General features: G+C 32.1%; 3 protein-coding genes across 6 annotated transcripts; 2 read left to right on the plus strand and 1 right to left on the minus strand.

The window, feature by feature from the left end:
- The first annotated feature begins 3,717 nt into the window (after nucleotides 1-3,717).
- Wdr81 (WD repeat domain 81) lies at nucleotides 3,718-12,162 on the plus strand. 2 transcript variants are annotated; one of them, XM_015329365.2, is made up of 21 exons: nucleotides 3,718-4,241; nucleotides 4,322-4,481; nucleotides 4,563-4,818; nucleotides 4,901-5,063; nucleotides 5,184-5,618; nucleotides 5,695-5,895; nucleotides 5,997-6,142; nucleotides 6,220-6,404; nucleotides 6,493-7,073; nucleotides 7,439-7,860; nucleotides 7,961-8,254; nucleotides 8,340-8,500; nucleotides 8,585-9,286; nucleotides 9,364-9,539; nucleotides 9,626-9,924; nucleotides 10,033-10,204; nucleotides 10,277-10,864; nucleotides 10,948-11,241; nucleotides 11,331-11,480; nucleotides 11,577-11,683; nucleotides 11,761-12,162. In XM_015329365.2, the coding sequence occupies exons 1-21, from the start codon at nucleotides 4,026-4,028 to the stop codon at nucleotides 12,005-12,007; spliced, it is 5,955 nt and encodes a 1,984-aa protein (XP_015184851.2). In that variant the 5' UTR covers nucleotides 3,718-4,025; the 3' UTR covers nucleotides 12,008-12,162. The 2 variants fall into 2 exon arrangements, with proteins under 2 accessions (XP_015184851.2, XP_015184852.2); XM_015329366.2 differs by having other exon boundaries at nucleotides 3,730-4,241; nucleotides 11,776-12,162.
- A 2-nt stretch (nucleotides 12,163-12,164) lies between these two features.
- Nucleotides 12,165-16,223, minus strand: Rint1 (RAD50 interactor 1). Of its 3 annotated transcripts, none has more exons than XM_015329373.2 (13): nucleotides 16,088-16,223; nucleotides 15,669-15,817; nucleotides 15,336-15,574; nucleotides 15,077-15,250; nucleotides 14,872-15,006; nucleotides 14,528-14,789; nucleotides 13,774-13,999; nucleotides 13,521-13,686; nucleotides 13,271-13,436; nucleotides 12,975-13,195; nucleotides 12,692-12,857; nucleotides 12,458-12,591; nucleotides 12,165-12,368 (listed from the first exon to the last, which is right to left on the minus strand). In XM_015329373.2, exons 2-13 carry the CDS (start codon nucleotides 15,792-15,794, stop codon nucleotides 12,185-12,187), a joined length of 2,199 nt encoding a protein of 732 aa, XP_015184859.2. In that variant the 5' UTR covers nucleotides 15,795-15,817; nucleotides 16,088-16,223; the 3' UTR covers nucleotides 12,165-12,184. The 3 variants fall into 3 exon arrangements, with proteins under 3 accessions (XP_015184859.2, XP_089030660.1, XP_015184858.2); XM_089174534.1 differs by having other exon boundaries at nucleotides 15,644-15,817; XM_015329372.2 differs by lacking the exon at nucleotides 16,088-16,223 and having other exon boundaries at nucleotides 15,669-16,074.
- A 490-nt stretch (nucleotides 16,224-16,713) lies between these two features.
- LOC107070845 (MAP kinase kinase 4) lies at nucleotides 16,714-19,940 on the plus strand. The gene is made up of 9 exons (XM_015329383.2): nucleotides 16,714-17,048; nucleotides 17,232-17,303; nucleotides 17,407-17,521; nucleotides 17,689-17,784; nucleotides 17,856-18,033; nucleotides 18,131-18,250; nucleotides 18,332-18,631; nucleotides 18,706-18,932; nucleotides 19,029-19,940. Exons 1-9 carry the CDS (start codon nucleotides 17,006-17,008, stop codon nucleotides 19,192-19,194), a joined length of 1,317 nt encoding a protein of 438 aa, XP_015184869.1. The 5' UTR covers nucleotides 16,714-17,005; the 3' UTR covers nucleotides 19,195-19,940.
- Nucleotides 19,941-20,090: the final 150 nt, after the last annotated feature.

Genomic DNA, 20,090 nt, shown 5'->3' on the forward strand with positions numbered 1-20,090 from the left:
GGATATTATAATTTACTGGTGGACATAAAAAATAAAAAATTGATTGATGGCAAAACGCAACTTTCTAGCAGAGGTGAAATTAGCAATTCCAGTCACCCCACAATTACTACGATCAATAGCAGTAGTGGATGTCACGAGCTGCTAAGGAAATTCGTGGCGATCACCAAGCCAAACTTCACCAATAGTACAAAGCATCGAGTTCAACATTACATAGTAACTAAAGGCCCTCCAATTACAGAAAAAGCGAGACGTCTTCCACCCGAAAAACTTAAAGCTGCAAAAAAAGAATTCGAATTAATGCTAAAACAAGGTATTTGTCAACCGTCAAAAAGTCAATGGGCTAGTCCTTTACATATGGTAAGGAAGAAAACTGGAGAATGGAGACCATGCGGTGACTACCGTAGGCTCAATAGTATAACTCAACCAGATAGGTATCCTCTTCCTCATATACACGACTTTACACATCAGTTAGAAGGCTCAAAAATATACTCAGTTTTAGATCTCGCTCGTGCTTATCATCAAATTCCCATAGCTCCTGAAGACAGAGAAAAAACAGCATTAATTACACCATTCGGTTTATTCGAATATCTGGTAATGCCTTTTGGTTTATGCAATGCAGCACAATCTTTCCAGAGATTTATGGACACGGTATTACGTAACCTTCACTACTGTTATTGCTATATAGATGACATATTAATAGCTTCTAAATCAGTAGAAGAACATTACCAACATCTACAAACAGTATTTAAAAGATTAGAGGAGTACGGTTTATCTATAAATATAGACAAATGCATATTGGCAAAGGAAAAAGTCAGGTATTTGGGTTTTGAAATAAGCTCTGCTGGTATTGCACCGTTGACAGAACGAGTTCAGGCAATTCAGAATTACCCCAAACCTAAAACGATAACAGACCTAAGACGTTTTCTAGGTATACTAAATTTCTATAGGAGGTTTATACCAAAAGCAGCAGAAACTCATATATTGCTAAACTCCTTACTAACTGGAACAAAAAAAGAGACAAACGTCCGATAAAATGGACTCCACTCACAGAAGAAGCATTTGAGTTATGTAAAAAACAAATATCAGATACATCACTGCTACACTATCCTAAGGAAAACGCAAAACTACGATTATCAACTGATGCTTCAGACAAGGCGATTGGAGCTGTCTTGGAACAATTGGAAAATGACGAATGGAAACCTCTCGGATTTTTCTCTAGAAAACTCGAAAAAGCTCAACTCAAATATAGCACTTATGATCGAGAACTTTTGGCCATCTACAAAAGTATAAAATTTTTCAAACATCTTCTAGAAGGCCAAGACATAACTATACAAACCGACCATAAACCATTGACTCAAGCTTTTCACCAGAAATCCGACAAAGCCACTCCAAGACAATTAAGACACCTAGATTATATCGGCCAATTTACAACAAAAATAGTACATATAACAGGCCAAAATAACCAAATAGCAGACACGCTATCGAGAATCGAGCAAATTGACATGCCAACCATAATCTCCACTGAAGAACTCATCAGAGAACAAACTACAGATGAAGAACTTCAACAGATTTTAAAGGGAAGCATGCCTATGTGGAAGCTGTACAAAATTAGAATAAACGATTCAAACTCCTACCTGTATTGTGACATAGAGAAAGATGATATACGTCCATACGTACCGAACAGTCTACGTAAAAGAATTTTCAATGCCACCCATAACTTATCGCATCCCAGTGGTAGAAACACCAAGAGAATCATCGCGAAAAGTTTCGTATGGCCAAAAATGAACGCAGACATCAGAGAATGGAGTAGAACATGCATTAAGTGCCAGAAAAGCAAAATACAACGCCATAATAAAATCACTCCGAAAAAAATAGAGGTACCCAAGGGACGATTCGAACACATCCATATAGATATCGTAGGACCATTACCACCATCAAAAGGATATACATATTGTCTTACAATGATAGATCGTTTTACAAGATGGCCTGAAGCCACTCCAATAAAAGATATAACAGCTGACACAGTAGCAACCGCATTATATAGCACATGGATCGCTAGATTTGGAGCTCCGGTTACGATTACTACAGACCAAGGTACACAATTCGAATCTCAATTATTTAATGCACTGACTAAACTTTTAGGTTGCACAAGAACTCGCACAACAGCTTATCATCCAGCTTCAAATGGAATAATAGAGCGATGGCATCGATCTCTCAAAACAGCTATAATTTGTAGCGGTTCAACAGAATGGGTTGATATTTTACCAACAGTTTTATTAGGTTTACGTACTAGCTATAAGGAAGATTTAAAAGCAAGCGCAGCAGAAATGCTATATGGAGTAACGCTAAGACTTCCCGGAGAATTTTTTTCTAAATGAAGAGCTACCAGATAATCCACAGATGTATATAGAAAAATTCAGAGAACATATGAGAAGAATACGTCCTGTACCAACAGCACATCATATAAAAAGCAAACCTTTCGTACACAAAACCTTGTACAGCTGCACCCATGTTTTTGTAAGAGTAGACGCAATGAAAAAGTCATTAGACGCACCATACGAAGGACCATTTCCAATAATAGAAAGACTGACAGATCATGTTTTTAAAATAGATTACAAAGGAATAGCAACAAATATGTCTACAGAACGTTTAAAACCAGCGTTTTTTGAAAACCTACAAGAAAAGAAAACTGTGCAATTTAAAACTTATTAGGTACCAAAGATTATTAACCTCAAAGACTGTACATATTGTTAAGAATAAGATAGGTTAAATGTTAGGGAGGGAGTGGTTGTGGCGATACGTGCCTAGTGTATCGACGCGGCACACTGGCGCCCTTCCTCCCTATGCGGGTACTAGACTAACTAAACCCAAGTTGAACGTAACGGTCGAAATGTAAGTTAGTCCTATATATGGCGTCCAAGAGTTTAGTTGTATCTTGTTAATAAATTTATATATTTTTGTTACTTTAATTGACGACTATCGCGTAAATCTCCAGATCAACCTTTTCCGTTAACCTTGTTCCCCACATATGGACTAGGGACCTGTGCTGCCAGACTGTGCTGCCATATCGTGGGTAAATCTTACCCCCTCCCTGTGCCACTGGGATTGCACACAATGAAAGTTTTCCATGTCCGTGTGTTTGGGATGTCGAAAGAAGTCGAGTGTAACCGAAGTTGGCGGGCACGCCGGAGTGGCACACTATGAAAGCGACTCGTGTCCATGTGTTCGGACGACACACGGACATGGATAACTTTCATTGTGTACAATCCCAGTGGCACAGGGAGAGGGTAAGATTTACCCACGATCTGACAGCACAGCTAGGGACCCTATAGGAGGGACGCGCCATGCACATTGCTGGGGGACAGAAACTCGTGTAGTCACGTGATTGCGCGCGAATGATTCAAAAATTTTAGTCTGTAAACAAACGATAAGCTATAGGTTAGGTTTGTACATTTATACTTGTAATTATTAAATGAGTAAATTAAACTTACACTTACTTAAACTTACTACAGGGTCCCTATTTCTTGTAAACTGACAACAAAATTCATAAAATTTGATTATCGCGGGTAAATTATGTAACCAATCAAAAACATGACTGTAATATGTACTTAATATAATTTATTTTCTTGAACAATATTTTAATTTATTATTATATTAGAGTTAAGAAAATACATTTAGTTTCTCCTTTATCTTTTCCTTTGTATATATTTATAAATAATGTACTTTTTATTTTGTGTATCTATCGATAATAAGATTGATCGATATATGTCAACTCGATGAATAAAATCGAATATGTATATTACGTCCACCATGAACCATAAAAATCGAACGGCTAGAACGATATTAACCTATTCGTACGATCAGCTGTCTTTGACATTAGATCCTATGAAAACATTAGTAAGGAAAAATGTGAATTATAAGTTTTTATATAGAAATAGTGAGATAGAAGGAAATAATGATCATTCATGATGATTGAATAACACGAAAATGAGTGAAATAACAATTGTACTATAAGATAAATTGAAATGGAGGTTATTAAGGCGGAATTTGATGTGCCAATAAAATATATGAAAGTTGTAGATAATAGAATAAGTTTGACAGTACATCGAAATTGGTTGGCAAATTTTTTTAATACTGGACCAATATCGTTTATCACTCATGATAAACTCACACCGGATGAAATTGCAGCACAACCTACGTTAGAAGAATTAGGATCTGACTGGACTAAAATTTATGCAAAAGTATTTTCTTTTTTTTGTTTTTTTTTACTCCTTTTAGATTTCATTAGACAAAGTTTAATTAATGTTTATATTCATTTTAGGTCTATATAAAACAATATAAAAATGCTATTCCTCTTCCTAGAGGTAGACGTACAATTAATACCAAAACTCAAACAGAGCTGACATTCTCGCAGTTATTACATTATCTTTCAGAAACCAACTATCGCAATTTATGGAAAGAATCTTACAAAAAATATTATAGTACGATCGTAGTTATTTTTTGATATATTATTTGTCTAAGGATTTACTAAATATCAATTTTTATTTATTATTTGTTGACAGATCCATGGAGTACTATTGAACAGAAAGAACAATCTATTGTAACTTTTAATACAACTGATGTAACTATTATGCAAGAAGTAATAGCACGAGTATATGGTTGCAGTTTAATACATGTACAAGATAAAATAGTTTATTCAGTATCATCTGGCCTAACAACCGAATCTCATTGTAACCTTCTTCCAGCACTTTTTGCTGTCGAAACAGTTAATGCTTTCATCATTTTTTATGAACAAACTGCAAAATATTCTCTCAGAGAGTAAGCATTAATACAACGACATTTACATAATTTAAAGCAATAAGTGTTTTAATTAATATTCAACAAATAATGAAAATTGTAGATGTGTAATGTATAGTCCAGCAGCCTTGAGTACAAGTCATGGAAAACCATTGTTTTTAATTTATCAACTATTGAGATTATCTAGAGATTTACATGATCTTGGATTAGTATTAGGTGAAGTGACACTTAGTGATATTTTGCTTATGGAAAATTTTACTATTCAGGTAAAATTATATCTTCTTATTTATTTGATGCATTATCATTTTATTCGAGTAGTGTGTATTACCATTTATCAAAAACTATACTCTGTAAATGATAATAATTACATTTATATTTATATTTAGGTAATACCAAAGTTAAGTGATAATATTTATTTAAAGCCAAAAGCAGATTGTATAAATTTTACTACTACTACTACTACTACTACTACTACTGAAACAAATAAAGAAAAAAATCACAATTTGTATAGTAAAAAGCGTGATTTAAATTTATATAAAAATATACAATATGGTAGTCCTGAATTTGGTATAAATGAGAGTATTGAAAAGTTGTGTGAAATGTGGGTGTATAACAACATCAGTAACTTTGACTATTTAACTGCTCTTAACAATCTGGCAGGTAGAAAATATGGTGATCCTAGTTGTCACCATGTTATGCCTTGGGTAACAGATTTTACATCAAGATGTGGTGGTAATTGGAGAGATTTAACCAAATCCAAGTTTCGTTTAAATAAAGGAGATAGACAATTAGATCTTACATTTGATTCACAATCCACTGAGGTAAATAACATGTATAAATATTAATTTCTTTGACATTAATATAAAAGGAAATACACATATATACGTATATTTTTAGGTAGGACATCATGTATCGGATGTATTATCGGAAATAACATATTATGTATACCTTTCTCGTCGTTATGATAAATCTGTTCTTTGTAAACACGTACGACCATTATGGGTACCAGGAGAATATCCTGCATCGATTCAAAGATTACATGATTGGAGTCCAGATGAATGTATTCCGCAATTTTTTATCGATGCAAGTGTTTTTAAGGTAAATTGATAAAAATTCAACTTTTCAACAATATTTGTAGAAATATTAATAAAATACAATGATATCATTGTTTTATTAACATGATGTTGTATCTTTTACAGTCCATTCATGAAGATTTACCAGATTTAGAAATACCAGCTTGGGCGACTTCTCCAGAAGATTTTATCCAAAAACATAGAGAAGCTTTAGAGAGTTTTTATGTATCAGAAAGATTACATCATTGGATAGATCTAACATTTGGTTACAAGTAAATATCTTAGTTAGTATTCTTATAATTATTATACGCATTAGGAGATTTTTAGTAAATAACATATATTCCAATAGATTGTCTGGTTCTGCAGCGATAAAATCAAAAAACGTTTGTTTACAACTTGTTGATAATCATACTACTTTAACAAATTCTGGTATTGTGCAACTATTTACTCAACCTCATCCACAAAAAATTATGCCGTCCCCATATTGGGGTAAAGTACCTCCTCGTTTGCGTTCATCTTTATTAATTAGCAAAAGTAAGTATTTGATATATTTTGTTTAATAAATAGTTTAATAAATCTTTATATAATTAATGATAGATAATAAAAATAATCAAACTTATAGGAACAGAAACATCTGGAGGTAAAACTAGTGATGATGAAGGTCATAGTTCTGGATTAGAAGAAGAAGAACTTCCAGTAACAATATCAAATACATCACGATCATCGCCTCTAGCCTTAAGTCGATTTTTAAGTCGTTCTCGAGGTTCTCTTCTTGCAGTAGAAGATAATACTAAATCAGACAAAACCTCAAATCAAATGATAATCCTTCCAAAGGATTACAATCCTGTTGCAGCTATACAGCATGTAGAAACAATGCATACTTTCATAAACAAAATCAGTCATAAGGTTTATAAACCTGTAATAGGCTCACAAGAATTGCCTATAAATTATAAACAGATAGTAGCCAGTGGCCGCATAAAAGAACAACAAATATTAGGCTGTTTAATAGTTGAAATATTTCTTTCTGGTAAATTTCGAGCTACATGGAATATTGAGAAATTATCATTTGCACTAAGATTAAGTGCATGCTTGAATGTTATCAAATTATCTGCAGATAGTTTACCAAAGTGCATAAGAAATGCTGTATCTTTACTTCTGCAAGTTGATGTAGTACCAAAAAGTTATAATATAGAAAGTACAGAAGTGAGTACTAAAATATTTTAACCCTTTGCACTCGAGACTATTTCACAGCATTTTTGGTGAATTTCTCATCACCAAATTAAAATCATTGCACACAAAAATGAAAGGATAAAATTTGTATATTTTAATATTTAATGTATCTTTACATCTTTACGAAGATAATTTTTTAAACATTAGCTTTATAATTTTGCTTTCTATGATATTTCATGTAATAACAATTGCCGGGGTTATTTTTTTGAAAATAGACTTTGCAATTCTTCCTTACTCCTGTTAGAATATTATGGTGAACGAGAGTCACCTCTGGAGTGCAAAGGGTTAAGTTTAATTACTTCAATAATATTATATTCTATGTATACCTTTTTGTTTAGACAAATGAATCGTCTTTCCGATATCCAACTATTACACACATGGGTCTGCCACCACCGTCTGCTCATCAATTTTTGCAGCCAATACTTTCTGGTAGTCTATTCCCATTTTCTAAATATTGCCAATATTTATATAATGTAGTTGAGATGATACAGGAATACAATAGTTTAACCCGTGAACTAAACCTTGTATTAAAATTTGAAGAGGATCCAGATTTTGTAATTAAGACAAAAATAAAATATCTTTGTAAAATTAGTGAATGCAAAGTGAAAGCAGTAGCAAGAGAATTAGAACAATTATTACCACATATTGGTGCTGCTAAAGAAGGTAGTTTGCAATTAATAGTACCGCATATACAGCAACTTATGAAAGAACCATACAGTGCAGTATTGACTACTTGGCATCTTTTTGATCCAATTGCTAAGTAAGTATAATTTTTGTCAATTAATAATATAATGTTTTTGGTAATATGTAAATTGATACAAATTTTTTTATACTAAATTTGGTAAATGCATATGTTCTAGGGCATTGGGTCCAAAAGAAACAGCAGATATGTTTCTTTTACCTATAATGAAATTGTATGAAAATGGCTCTGTTATGGACAGTTCACCACATGCAGATATATTACATCCTGCAACACTTGTGAAATTTCGAACAACATTATTATATCATAGAAACTTTTTACTAATACTTATGGTCAGATTAGGATTGCGACGATTCTTAGATAATTTTATTACGTCACTTGTAGAAGCAGTAGGCGGTTATCGGGATTATGTTCAAGGATCGTGTCTAAGTGTGCATAGAACAGGAAATTTGAAGTAAGTGTTTTACCTACTATAATTTTAATTTTAAAGAATGATAAAAGAAATCATTTATTAATTATTATAATATTATTAAAAAAAGGAGTTGTGATCTAAGTGGAACATGTGGTGACATTGAAGGCGTTTTATCTCCATTAGATGAAGACTCTTCTGCAGATTCAGAACATAATATAGCATCTTCACCTGCACCTGCAACCAGTGATTATTCTCAAAACAAATCTGCAATTGACAATGATGCTGAAGGTATTTTTCTTTTTGTAAATATTTAATTATTAGTTTAGTATTCTGTTAATGATAATATGAAAAAATTATTGTATTATTTTATAGAAGTGTTTGCTATGGAAACAGAAGGAAATGCATGGAATTTTCTGAGTACCAGTCGTTCATATAACATTGATTTACATATGGATTTAAATTTAAATCTTAATGATGATTTGAATGAAGAAGAAAACAAAGTATCCCCACCAAGTTCAACTAAATCACCAACAATTCCAATACCAAAACATTCAGGAAGTGGAAAACTTATGATAGAAGTTAATAGCATAGGTTGTGATGTTGGAAGTAAAACATCTAATGAAGATATTTCTTATAATGAAACATCTGGAGCTATATATTTTGGTAGTAATGCTTCTGACAATGCTAGTAATACATATCCTGAAGAACCAAATTCTATTACTGTTAATCAAACTACCTTAACGGATGATAAGTCTAATACAGCAGGACTAAATAATACTGATAATGAATATGATCAGGCATATCAAAGATCTGCAAGAAATGAATGTACAGTATCAGAGATAAGTGCTGAGTCTGTAATATGGTTGTCTCATCGTCTTGGACCTGTACTTACAGCTCGATATTTATCACGAAATTTATTAAGAATGCTTACTTTATGTTATGCTGGTAAAGAAAATTTAACACCTTCAAATGATGTTACATTAACGTCAGTTCAAGGAATTGATTGGAAGAAGAAAATTTTAGTAGGTGATGATAACGCTGCCAAAGTATTAGATTGTTTAACTGCTATTGCAGGTTTGTAAAAGAACACATTGCAATAAAATATTGCAAACTGACATATTATACATTAATTGAAACATCTCTTTTGATAGGATTATATGGAGAACAGATTATACTTCTGCAATATTTTGCTCATATGGCAGAACTTTTAACATTGTGTAAAAAAAAATTGACACAAAATTTAGAAGGTGGACTCCTTTCTTGTTTAGCCCTACTCAATCATATTACGCAATACTTAAGTGATTCTGCCTTAATGGATGCACTTCATGTAAAGTATATTTTATGATGTCATTAAGATTAAGATAATTTATTATTAACATAATAATAAATCTCATTTTTTATGTTAAAATATAGGAATCTATTGTTAAGGCAATTTTGCATCCTACTGTTCGTATATTATCTACTACAAGATTTACTTTCCCTAATGGAGTTATTGCTCGTACAGCTTTGGCTGATAAATGTTTAGAAGCCATGATCATGCTTAGTTTAAGATTAGGTAGCGCTGTTACAAAAAACCATTTAGCAGTACCAATACAACGATTTTTCCTTGCATTTGATAAATCATTCAGTCAAAATACTAAGGTAGATCATCTGACAGATGATCTTGGATTGAAAGATTTAAGTTGTAGCCACGCAAGCAATAGTGGCGTAAGGTAAAGTATTTTATTTTTTTTTGCAAATATTTATTGATAACAATTACAAGAAATAAAATTGTAACAAATTGTTATATGCATTTGTATAATATACTTTTTTTTTTATAGAATAAAAACTTCTAACGAAGATACAAGTCATGGCAGTTCTCAAGATTGGAATGTTATTGAAACTTGTGTTTCTGGTTCTCCTTTGATATGGGATGGTTTTAATGTAGAGGCTGAATCTTATTCTCCACCAGTTATAGACAATACAAATTTACCAGATCTTCAGAGAAATAAAGTAATTACATAAATGTTTTGCACTCTTTACAGTTAAAAACAAATTTTCTTATCCTTTAATATTTTTTTTTAGGCATTTGAAGAGTTAAAAGAAGTATTTACTACAGAATTTGCACATAAAGCATACATGCTATTTTACAAATGTATGGGTTCTGAAGCAATGGAACACATTCTTAAAAATCATCAACATATACGTAATCTTTGCCATGAGTATGAACAAGAAACGCGATTGTCTTCACCGAATGTTGGTTCGGAACATTATGGTGCACCATGTCTATTAGATTATAGTATTTCAGAAAGTATAGAATCTTTGGACAAGGATGTAAATAGTTTTGGGAATATATCTGTGGTAGGAAATAGGTTTGAAATACAGAAAGATGACAGTCGATCTCAATCAACATCTGACACAACTATTTATCCAAATAAGGAAATTTATTCTTCATCTAGTGGAAGACAGTTACGTGGAAATTGGTTGGCATATTGGGAACATGAAATTGGAAGACCTGATAAAGAAACAGCATTTAATATAAAACAGATAAAACTTCAAAGTTTTGGTGGACACAATAATAGTATCAGATGTTTATACGTTTTAGATAATGAAAATAGTTTTATGAGTGGAAGCAGAGATAAAACTGTTAAATTGTGGAGTTTAAGAAGTCAAGTAAGTATATTTATTTATTTTAATATACTTTATAATCGTTAATTTCATATGTCATTAACATTTATGAATTTATTATATTATAGGGTGATGGAAGTACAGTTTCATCATGTCAATACACATACACTGGTCATAAAAAATCTATTCTTGCATTGACATTCCTAGAATCTTTAAGATATGCGATTACTTGTGATGGTGCCATTCACTGTTGGGATCCTTTCATGGGTTCTTTATTGGGATATCCAGAAAATAATCGACTGGCACCTATAAATACCTTAGCTGCAGGTCCTTCTCCATCAACTAACTTGTTTGTTGGAACGACTGATATTACCTTAAGAGTTATTGATTGTAGAACATTCCAATATGTCAATGAAATGAAAGTTAGTGTTGTAATAATTAATAATCATATATAAATATTTTGTTCTATACATATATATATGTAGATATATGTGGTCATTTTAAATTGTAGGTGTTAACAAACCCTACTGGTTTAATCAGATGCATTGCAGTTGCACCTAGTGGCCATTGGATTGCATTAGGTCAAGCATCTGGCTTTCTAACTATTTTAGATATTAGAACCGGCCTTATTATTGCATCTTGGAAAGGTCATGAATGCGAGGTAATTCTTACATAATACACCCTCATCAATATAATGTATTAAAATGTTATTATGGAAAAGTGTTGATATTTTTAATATATATTGTTTTTATTGCAGATATTGCAATTGCAAGCTGTAAATGAAACTACTATAATTAGTTCTTCATTAGATCAAACTATTGCAGTGTGGAGTGCATTGGATGGTAAACTGAAGTTTCACATGAAGTAAATATATATATTTCAATATCGTTAAAATTTGCTAAATATATTAGGAAATAATATTATATATTATTAAATATAAGTTTCTACGTTTTTAGAGGTACTACTGAGCCAGTTCATTGCATGGCAACTTATGAACGAGGATTGGTAATAGGAACAACAGCAAATCGAATAGGAGTTTATACTTCTATAGATGCGAATGCTCCATTTTCTTCATCAAAGCTCAAATCCGATGCCTTTAAAGGAGTCCTTACTGCTATTTCCATACTTCCTCTTAATCGATTATTACTGCTAGGTGCAGATAATGGAGGGATAACATTATTGTGTTGATCTTAGTAACATTGAATAATGTACATTGTCGAGATATTACACCCAACAACTATACGAAGAAAGGCTGAATAAATGTCAAAGATGCAAGAATATAAAAAAATAATTGATATTAAGAAGAATTTGGATCTATATAATAAATATACTTTTTACAAGAAGATATTAAATAAAACATATTTATTATTCATAGATCACATCTGTTCTTGACTGAATTATTTTTATAGCAACATCGGGAGATATTTTATGAACACCAACATCTGCGAGTATTTCCTTTGCAGTATCTTCATCACTTGCATTGAGTGCATCCAGAAGTAACATTGCAGATCCTACTAATATATTAAGTAAAACACAAGCCTCTTTGATTCTGAAAAATAATTAGTTATTTGTTTAATCTTATCTATATGTAAATATATCGTTAGCATATTCTTGAACATTCTTCACAAGCAAACTTACAATGGGAAAAACGATTCTGGTTTGTTTATATATAAGCCAAAAAGGGGGAATAAATTTCTAAAAATATCATATTGTAATTGTTCTGCACCTCCTGTATTAAAATGATTTACCAAGACAACCTCCTCTAAGAGAAACTATAAATTAAATATATCCCATAATTAATTGATTCAAATATTGTTATAATATACACTTAAACTATAATTTTAAAATACACGTTTGTTATAATATTCATACCTGATCAAATTGAAAAGCTAACTGTTTCCAAGCTTGATGAAATAATGGTAAAGTAAGTGCTTCATGTAATACATGAAGTCTTGTACCTAATTCTTGAAACATGGGACAACCACTAGGGGTTACTGACAATGAAGCAACTTCTTTTGAAGATTGCATTGCAAACCATCTACAAAAAAAAAAAATATAAGTTAACATAATATAATATTAAAGTGTTATTTATTTTTGAACGAGTATAGAGAATATTTTAATTGCATATATACTTTTGAAAAATGAAAAAACTTACTTATCTGTTCTATAAGGTCTACTTTTTGCTTTTACATCCAAAGCTACTGAATCACTGATTTCATTAATTAACTCTTTTTCTAGTCGCCGTAATAAAGCAACAGCTTCGTCAAATACAGTTCCTTCTATTTCTCCAATATGTTCAGTAACATCTTTACCTTCATCTGTAGCATTCTCTACTGCTTCAAATTGTTTTTTGAAGAAATGAAGTTGCAAAAAGTGCTACGTACATAACAGCATTTTCTAATAAATAAATACAATTATTCTATTTTATTTGAATGATATTATTATACATACCACAGTAACACCCCATTCCTCCAAAACATTAGCAACATAATGTAATGTATTAAGTATACATGGCATAAGAGATGCTAATGGATCTACACAATCTTCATGTAACAATTGTAATAATCTTACTCTCCAATCATCAATTAATTCTAATTGTAATTCAAGAAACTGTAATCTATATAAATGATATTTATTTATGTTACTGAATTTTGCAATGTTTTTTTGTTTTTTTTTTTCTGAAAATATTATATTTTATTACCTGTGTCCAGGTTGAGGTAAATGTTTGTATCTATCGGAAATTGTTGTTAAAAGTGTAAGAAAAGCACTAGCACATTCTGTTTCTTTCATGTCATTAGTATCAGGTCCTAGTAGAATTTCCCAGGCTGTGTTTGAAATTAATATTGCATCCATTTTTTCTGTAGCATCTGCGTTAAATAGTTAAATAAAATATATGATACTTAACAATATTTATTAAAACATACAAAAGTTAAATAAATATAATTCTTGCTTACATTTTTTCTCCATATTAATCCATTTTACAAATATATGAGCTTGAGTTAATACAAATACAGTAGCTGGTTGAGAAGAAGGATATAATAATGTTTCTCTAAGTTCTCTTTCAAAACCAAGAGCTTCATCTACCAAATGGGCAAATAAAGCATCATCGTATTGCGCTATTGCTAATTCGGAATGTAATTTTTCAACAGCTAATTGTACCAAAGCACGCATAAATTCAGCCTAATATGTGAAAATATTAATAGAACTTAATCAATGACAAAATTATACGTAGGTTGAAACTTAAATAATGGCAACTATTTATACAAAAGAGTTACATATTTGCACCTATTACTGTCCTTCAAAGTAGTCACCAGCGTTGTGTAGAACCCGTTAGCTGAGCCTGTTCTGTTGATGGTGCGAATGGAACGGTCTACTGCCATGTCTCATCCAGTGTTATGATACGGCGTAAGAAAGCCTCTCATTCGCGCTCATATCGCTCCAAGTGCGTTTGAGCAGCTTCGTAACGCATCCATTTCTGCATTTTCGTCAATTCATGCGAAACCCATCGTAGCATTTGCTTCAGATCTGTTCCAGAGATTCGACAGGCAGTAGACCGCTCAATTCGCACCATCAACAGAACAGGCTCTGCTGACTACTTTAAAGGACAGTAACAGGAGCAAACATGTAACTCTTTTGTATCAGTTGTGAATAAATAGTTGCTACTATTTAAGTTCCAACCTACGTATTTACATATTATGAGTAATGTACCTTCATATTTATATGACTTAGCCCAATAGAATCTGCCACAGGTTGAACATATTTTTGTACCCATTGAACATGATCTTTAATCCATGTGAGTACCTGAGTAAAAAACCATTCTGGTTTATCTTGCCGATTTGTCAATTTACTACCTGTAAAATGATAAATAAACCTTTGCCTCAATGGGCGCACTAGTAGAGTAATGGGTAAGCACACAGGTGCAAAATCAGTCAGAAGAGCAGATGTTACCACAGGTTTTATAGTTTCATCTCTATTATTTTGTTAAGGTTTTAAAGATAATATAAAAATGTGAAATAGAAACAAATAGATTACGTTTATTAAGATAAGGATACGGTAATTCTAGATGTAACAGATATTCTGTAAGTATTTTAAATCTAGTAATAGTCTCAGGTAAAGGTGTAATTATTGTGTTTGCATTAGTTCCACAGAAAGGCCATTTCAGACTTTTTAAAACATCATTATATTCCCTATGATTAAGCTATTTGTATTATCTGTTATAAATTAAAAATGTAGGAAATGTTATATTTAGTGACTTACTTTGATAATTTTTCTTTTATCAAATTATGATAAAAATGTAATGTCTCTTTCACATAATTTACAAGGTGGTGACAAGACGATGTTTGTAATTGGCAACTAATTTCAGTAAGATTTGTATACAATGTGATAACAGATTCATCATCGGCTGACAATAATGCATTTTCCATTTCATTACTAAAAATATACATATACTTAAGTATAGTTTGTATAAATTTATATATATATATATATATAAACTATTGTTATATTTTATTATTACCTGATATCCTCAATACATTTTATAAAATTGAGATATGATAGGCACTTATCTAATTGACCTATCTTATCAATAACTTCTTGTACTTCAGAATTTTCACTATTTTCTTTCATTGACTCTTGAATATTATTGTGAATTTCCATTGCAGACATTTTTAATTTCTCAAATTCTACAGAAACATGTTCTACACTCTCTACAGCTGCTTTGACTTTTGAAGGTGCTTCGCTTGAGACCATGGATAACTGTAAATATAATATACATATAATTCTTTATATTCGTACATAATAACATGTTAATGACATTAACATTACTTAGACTGCAAAAATTCATGCATACAGATTTTTCAATATCATCCTTTTCTGCTTGAAGGCATTCATGGAAATTTTTAATATTTTCAAGTCCCTTTAAACTTGATCCTATCTTTTCGTTGAATCTTTGTATGACTTTTTCTTTTATATCCATTATGACAATAGCCCATATGAGTACTTTTTTACAATTACAAATAATAAATTAGATTAATTATTTACACGATTATAATTCATACTATTTTATAATAATAATAACACTGTTGTTTTGAAATAAAATTATAACATCTGTCATTTAATAACGATCTGTCATAATTTATTATGATTACATGGAATAGTTTTTCAGAATAGATACAATTAATAATTAAAATATATACATATACATATATATATATAAAGTTTTTCCAGTCTATAACTATGTTAATAAATAAACATATTAAACAGTCAAACCAGATCGTAGAACATTTCTACCCCTTCTCTCGAGCCCAGCACGCCTCGCACACAACGAAATGTTACGTGTCGGTGTGTCAGGAAACCGAAAGAAGCCGAGGGAAGCCGAAGTTAACTGCGCGAACAGAGGAGAAATAATACCCCCCACCACGCGCCGCGGAGAAATCATCATGGACACAAACACATTGTACAATATATGTGTAAATGTGAATATGTGTGTTCATATGTGTATGTGTCCATGATGATTTCTCCGCGGCGCGTGATGGGGGTACTATTTCTCCTCTGTTCGCGCAGCTAACCTCGGCTTCCCTCGGCTTTTTTCGGTTTCCTGACACACCGACACGTAACAGTTCGTTGTGTGCGAGGCGTGCTGGGCTTGAGAGAAGGGGTAGAAATGTTCTACGATCTGGCTTCACTGATATTAAATTATTTATGCTTATTTAGAAATAATGATGAGTAATCACGCTACACAAGTAAATTTTTAATAATAAACGTGTGAATGAATCTCAATATGCTCACTCGACCAATAGAATTCATGTATCATTTTAATTTTTCATCCAATCATCGTTGCAAATTCAATCAATATTGTTTTCATGAAAATTGTGCCTTGTTTCTTTCGATACTGCGCGAACGCCGTCAAATGTATACCGACAAGTGGACAAATGATCGCGGTATATTCACAGAGTGAGATTTAGCGAGGTTCGCGCTACCAGTGGAGATAATTAAACGAAACGAATATATCAAATATAAGGCATAGAATTGTCGTGCGATTTCTTTGAATAGAAAAACCGCACAAATGGTGCGTCTACCGCAGATAACATATGCCAGACTGTTGAGATCTTGCGGAAAGGTCTCCTAAGGGGAGCGCCTTTGACAAGTGGTTCTACGTAAGACGACTAGATATTTAAAACTTTCAAAATGGCAGAAAATCAAGGGAATTCCTCGAATCAAACTAACTCAGGTATTCTTATTCTAACTATGAGTATTTGGTATGAGGATACGTTGATCCTAACCTAAGCGTTGTTGTTACTAATGCGAATTGATCGTTCTATATATGTATACTCACTTTTACTTTGTTGTGATTCGTTCATAATGTTGTTTATATTATTAAAACTTTATTATATATATATAATAAATATTTCAGGTTCTGGCAGATCATTTAATTTTCAACGGCTGGACTTTAGATCAAATAATGATATTCAAAATGAAATGTCTGGTATGTATTTTTTTATCTAATTCATTTAATTTTAAATAATCATATACATATTGTTTTATTTTTATTCTTTTTTTTCATTTATATTGATATCTTAATTTATCAGAGAAAAGAAGACAACTGAAGTTATGTTCTCAAACGCAAGGAAGCAATCTGTCATTTGCCAATTCAACTAATTCCTCTCAGACAAATTCAACTGGAACCTCTGTACGACCACCAGTGTATGTAGTAACAAATTTGACAAATGTTCCTTTGTAAAATTTAAAAACATTAGGACTTTATCTAATTTGACGTTGAATGGAGTCATCTGTAACAGAAAAAAAAAAAAATAATTCATTTGCATTTATAATCCATAAATAATAAATATGTTAATATTTGAATATTACAGATCATCGCGTCCAAGTCTACCTTTGCCTCTACCTAAGTTGCCAGTTAGACCACGTACAATGGTATTGCAGCAAGATTTTCTTCCTGATAAAGCAAGGTAATGAAATACAGTTTTATGGAATCTAAAAATTAACAATTATTAACGTTGATTTGGATTAAATATTGCAGAGATAAGTTGCGAATGTGTCAGTCTATGCAAAGTACTGGAAAATTGCAATTAAATCCAGATGTGGTATATGATTTCACAAGCGAGGATCTTCAAGATTTAGGAGAAATAGGCAGAGGAGGATTTGGAACTGTAAATAAAATGATACATAGGATAAGCAATACTGTTATGGCTGTGAAGGTATGTGAAGAACCTTTGTTGTTTTTCAAATTATACGTACAATATTTATATATTGATATTTCGAGATCTTATTTGCAAATTTCATTATTTTGGTTAGAGAATACGTTCAACGGTGGATGAAAGAGAACAAAAGCAATTATTAATGGATTTGGAGGTTGTAATGAAATCCAACGAATGTCCTTGTATTGTGCAGTTTTATGGAGCTTTATTTAAAGAGGTTTGTTTTAGTAAACATTAGTATACGTATGCGTTCATTTTGATAATTATTAATGATATTATTATTATTATAATTATTTAGGGAGATTGTTGGATTTGTATGGAGTTGATGGACACCTCTTTAGACAAATTTTATAAATTCATCTATGAGAGATTAAATGAGAGGATACCCGAATGTATTTTAGGAAAAATTACAGTAGCTACAGTAAAAGCGTTGAATTACCTCAAAGAAAAATTGAAAATAATTCATAGAGATGTAAAACCTAGCAATATTTTACTTGATCGTCGTGGCAATATAAAACTTTGCGACTTTGGTATATCAGGACAACTAGTAGACTCTATCGCACGAACTAGGGATGCTGGTTGTAGACCATATATGGCAGTAAGTGTATATTTTATGAATCGTTAATTTGTAGTTATGATCGTTATTACAGGCTTATGTCGTTATTGTTTCAGCCGGAAAGGATAGACCCTCAGCGGGCAAGGGGTTATGACGTAAGAAGCGATGTATGGTCATTGGGTATTACTTTGATGGAGGTTGCCACTGGTTACTTTCCTTATCCAAAATGGAATTCCGTTTTTGAGCAACTCTACCAAGTAGTACAGGGTGATCCACCTCGCCTATCTCCCAACGAAAATGGAAATCATTTTACAATGGATTTTGTTAACTTTGTTAATACATGGTATTATGTCTTTTATATATATATATATATTATTTTCTAGCATGATAAAGAGATATTATCCTACACATATCCTATCTTGTATTATTCGCTTTTTAGTCTAATCAAGGAAGAAACTCAGCGACCGAAATATAACAAGTTATTGGAGCATACATTTATTAGGAAAGCAGAAGAAGCCACTATTGACGTTGCAGCATATATTAGTGGCGTTTTGGACAATATGGCTAACAATGGAGTAACACCATTTACCACCAATCAGCCTTAAAGCGATTAGGCGAAAATGTGCATCCCTTCTTGGAGCATTGGGTTTTCTTTCTTTTTTTTTTTATTGTCATTTGAACTCCCACTCTGATTTCTTGTAAAGAGCGGGTCACTGCACTCGAATCTAGTGTAGTTAGTAAAATTCATTGATGACGATATTTATTGGCGCCACTATCTTGCTTAGAGCTATACTGTGTCGCAAAGAATATTCTTACGCATAGTGAGTAGGGATGTTTCAACAATTGACTTGCCATTCTATCAGTAAGTAACCTATTGAATGGAAGACTTAAATTTTAAACTTTTTAAGATCGTGTTACGAAAGATCGTTAACACGTTTCTATCTTTTTCTCCGGAACTTCCATCCTTAGCGAAAGATCACAATGCCTTGTCTGCTTTCGTTTCGAATGAAATTCTTCTTCGTCTTGGCAACGCCAAGTGATTTTCGCTCGATCCCATCGCGGATCATATGTGTATATACATATAAATATATTGATAGATATAACCGTGTGTATATACATATAATTGTATCTCGCCTAACGTTTCATTTCCACAAATTTTTGTAAGGAGCGTAACGAGCTCAACGGAGAATAATATAAAAAGGTAAATTCGTCAAGGAGGTACTGAAGAAGGTGCCTACTCCACCCAATTGCCGGTGGGTTTTCTTAGAACAGGTTTAAGTATTAAACGTTCAATGCGGTGGTAGGAGTGATGTAATGCAAGAGAAATAAATCATTGAAACTCGCAGTAGAATGACGTCTTTTTCGTTACTATCTACTTATCTACCTGCGGATGTAGCCCGTATGTCAGTAATTTGCACCTTTACGGATATCTTCTCGATAAAAACGGCGGATCCACACTATTCGTAAAGAAAGGCTGCGGGCTCAGCTGTGGATCTTGACC

The sequence above is a fragment of the Polistes dominula genome, unplaced genomic scaffold, assembly GCF_049000335.1.
Source record: "Polistes dominula isolate Pdom_NZ unplaced genomic scaffold, Pdom_raw_medaka contig_68, whole genome shotgun sequence".
Lineage (NCBI taxonomy): Eukaryota > Metazoa > Arthropoda > Insecta > Hymenoptera > Vespidae > Polistes > Polistes dominula.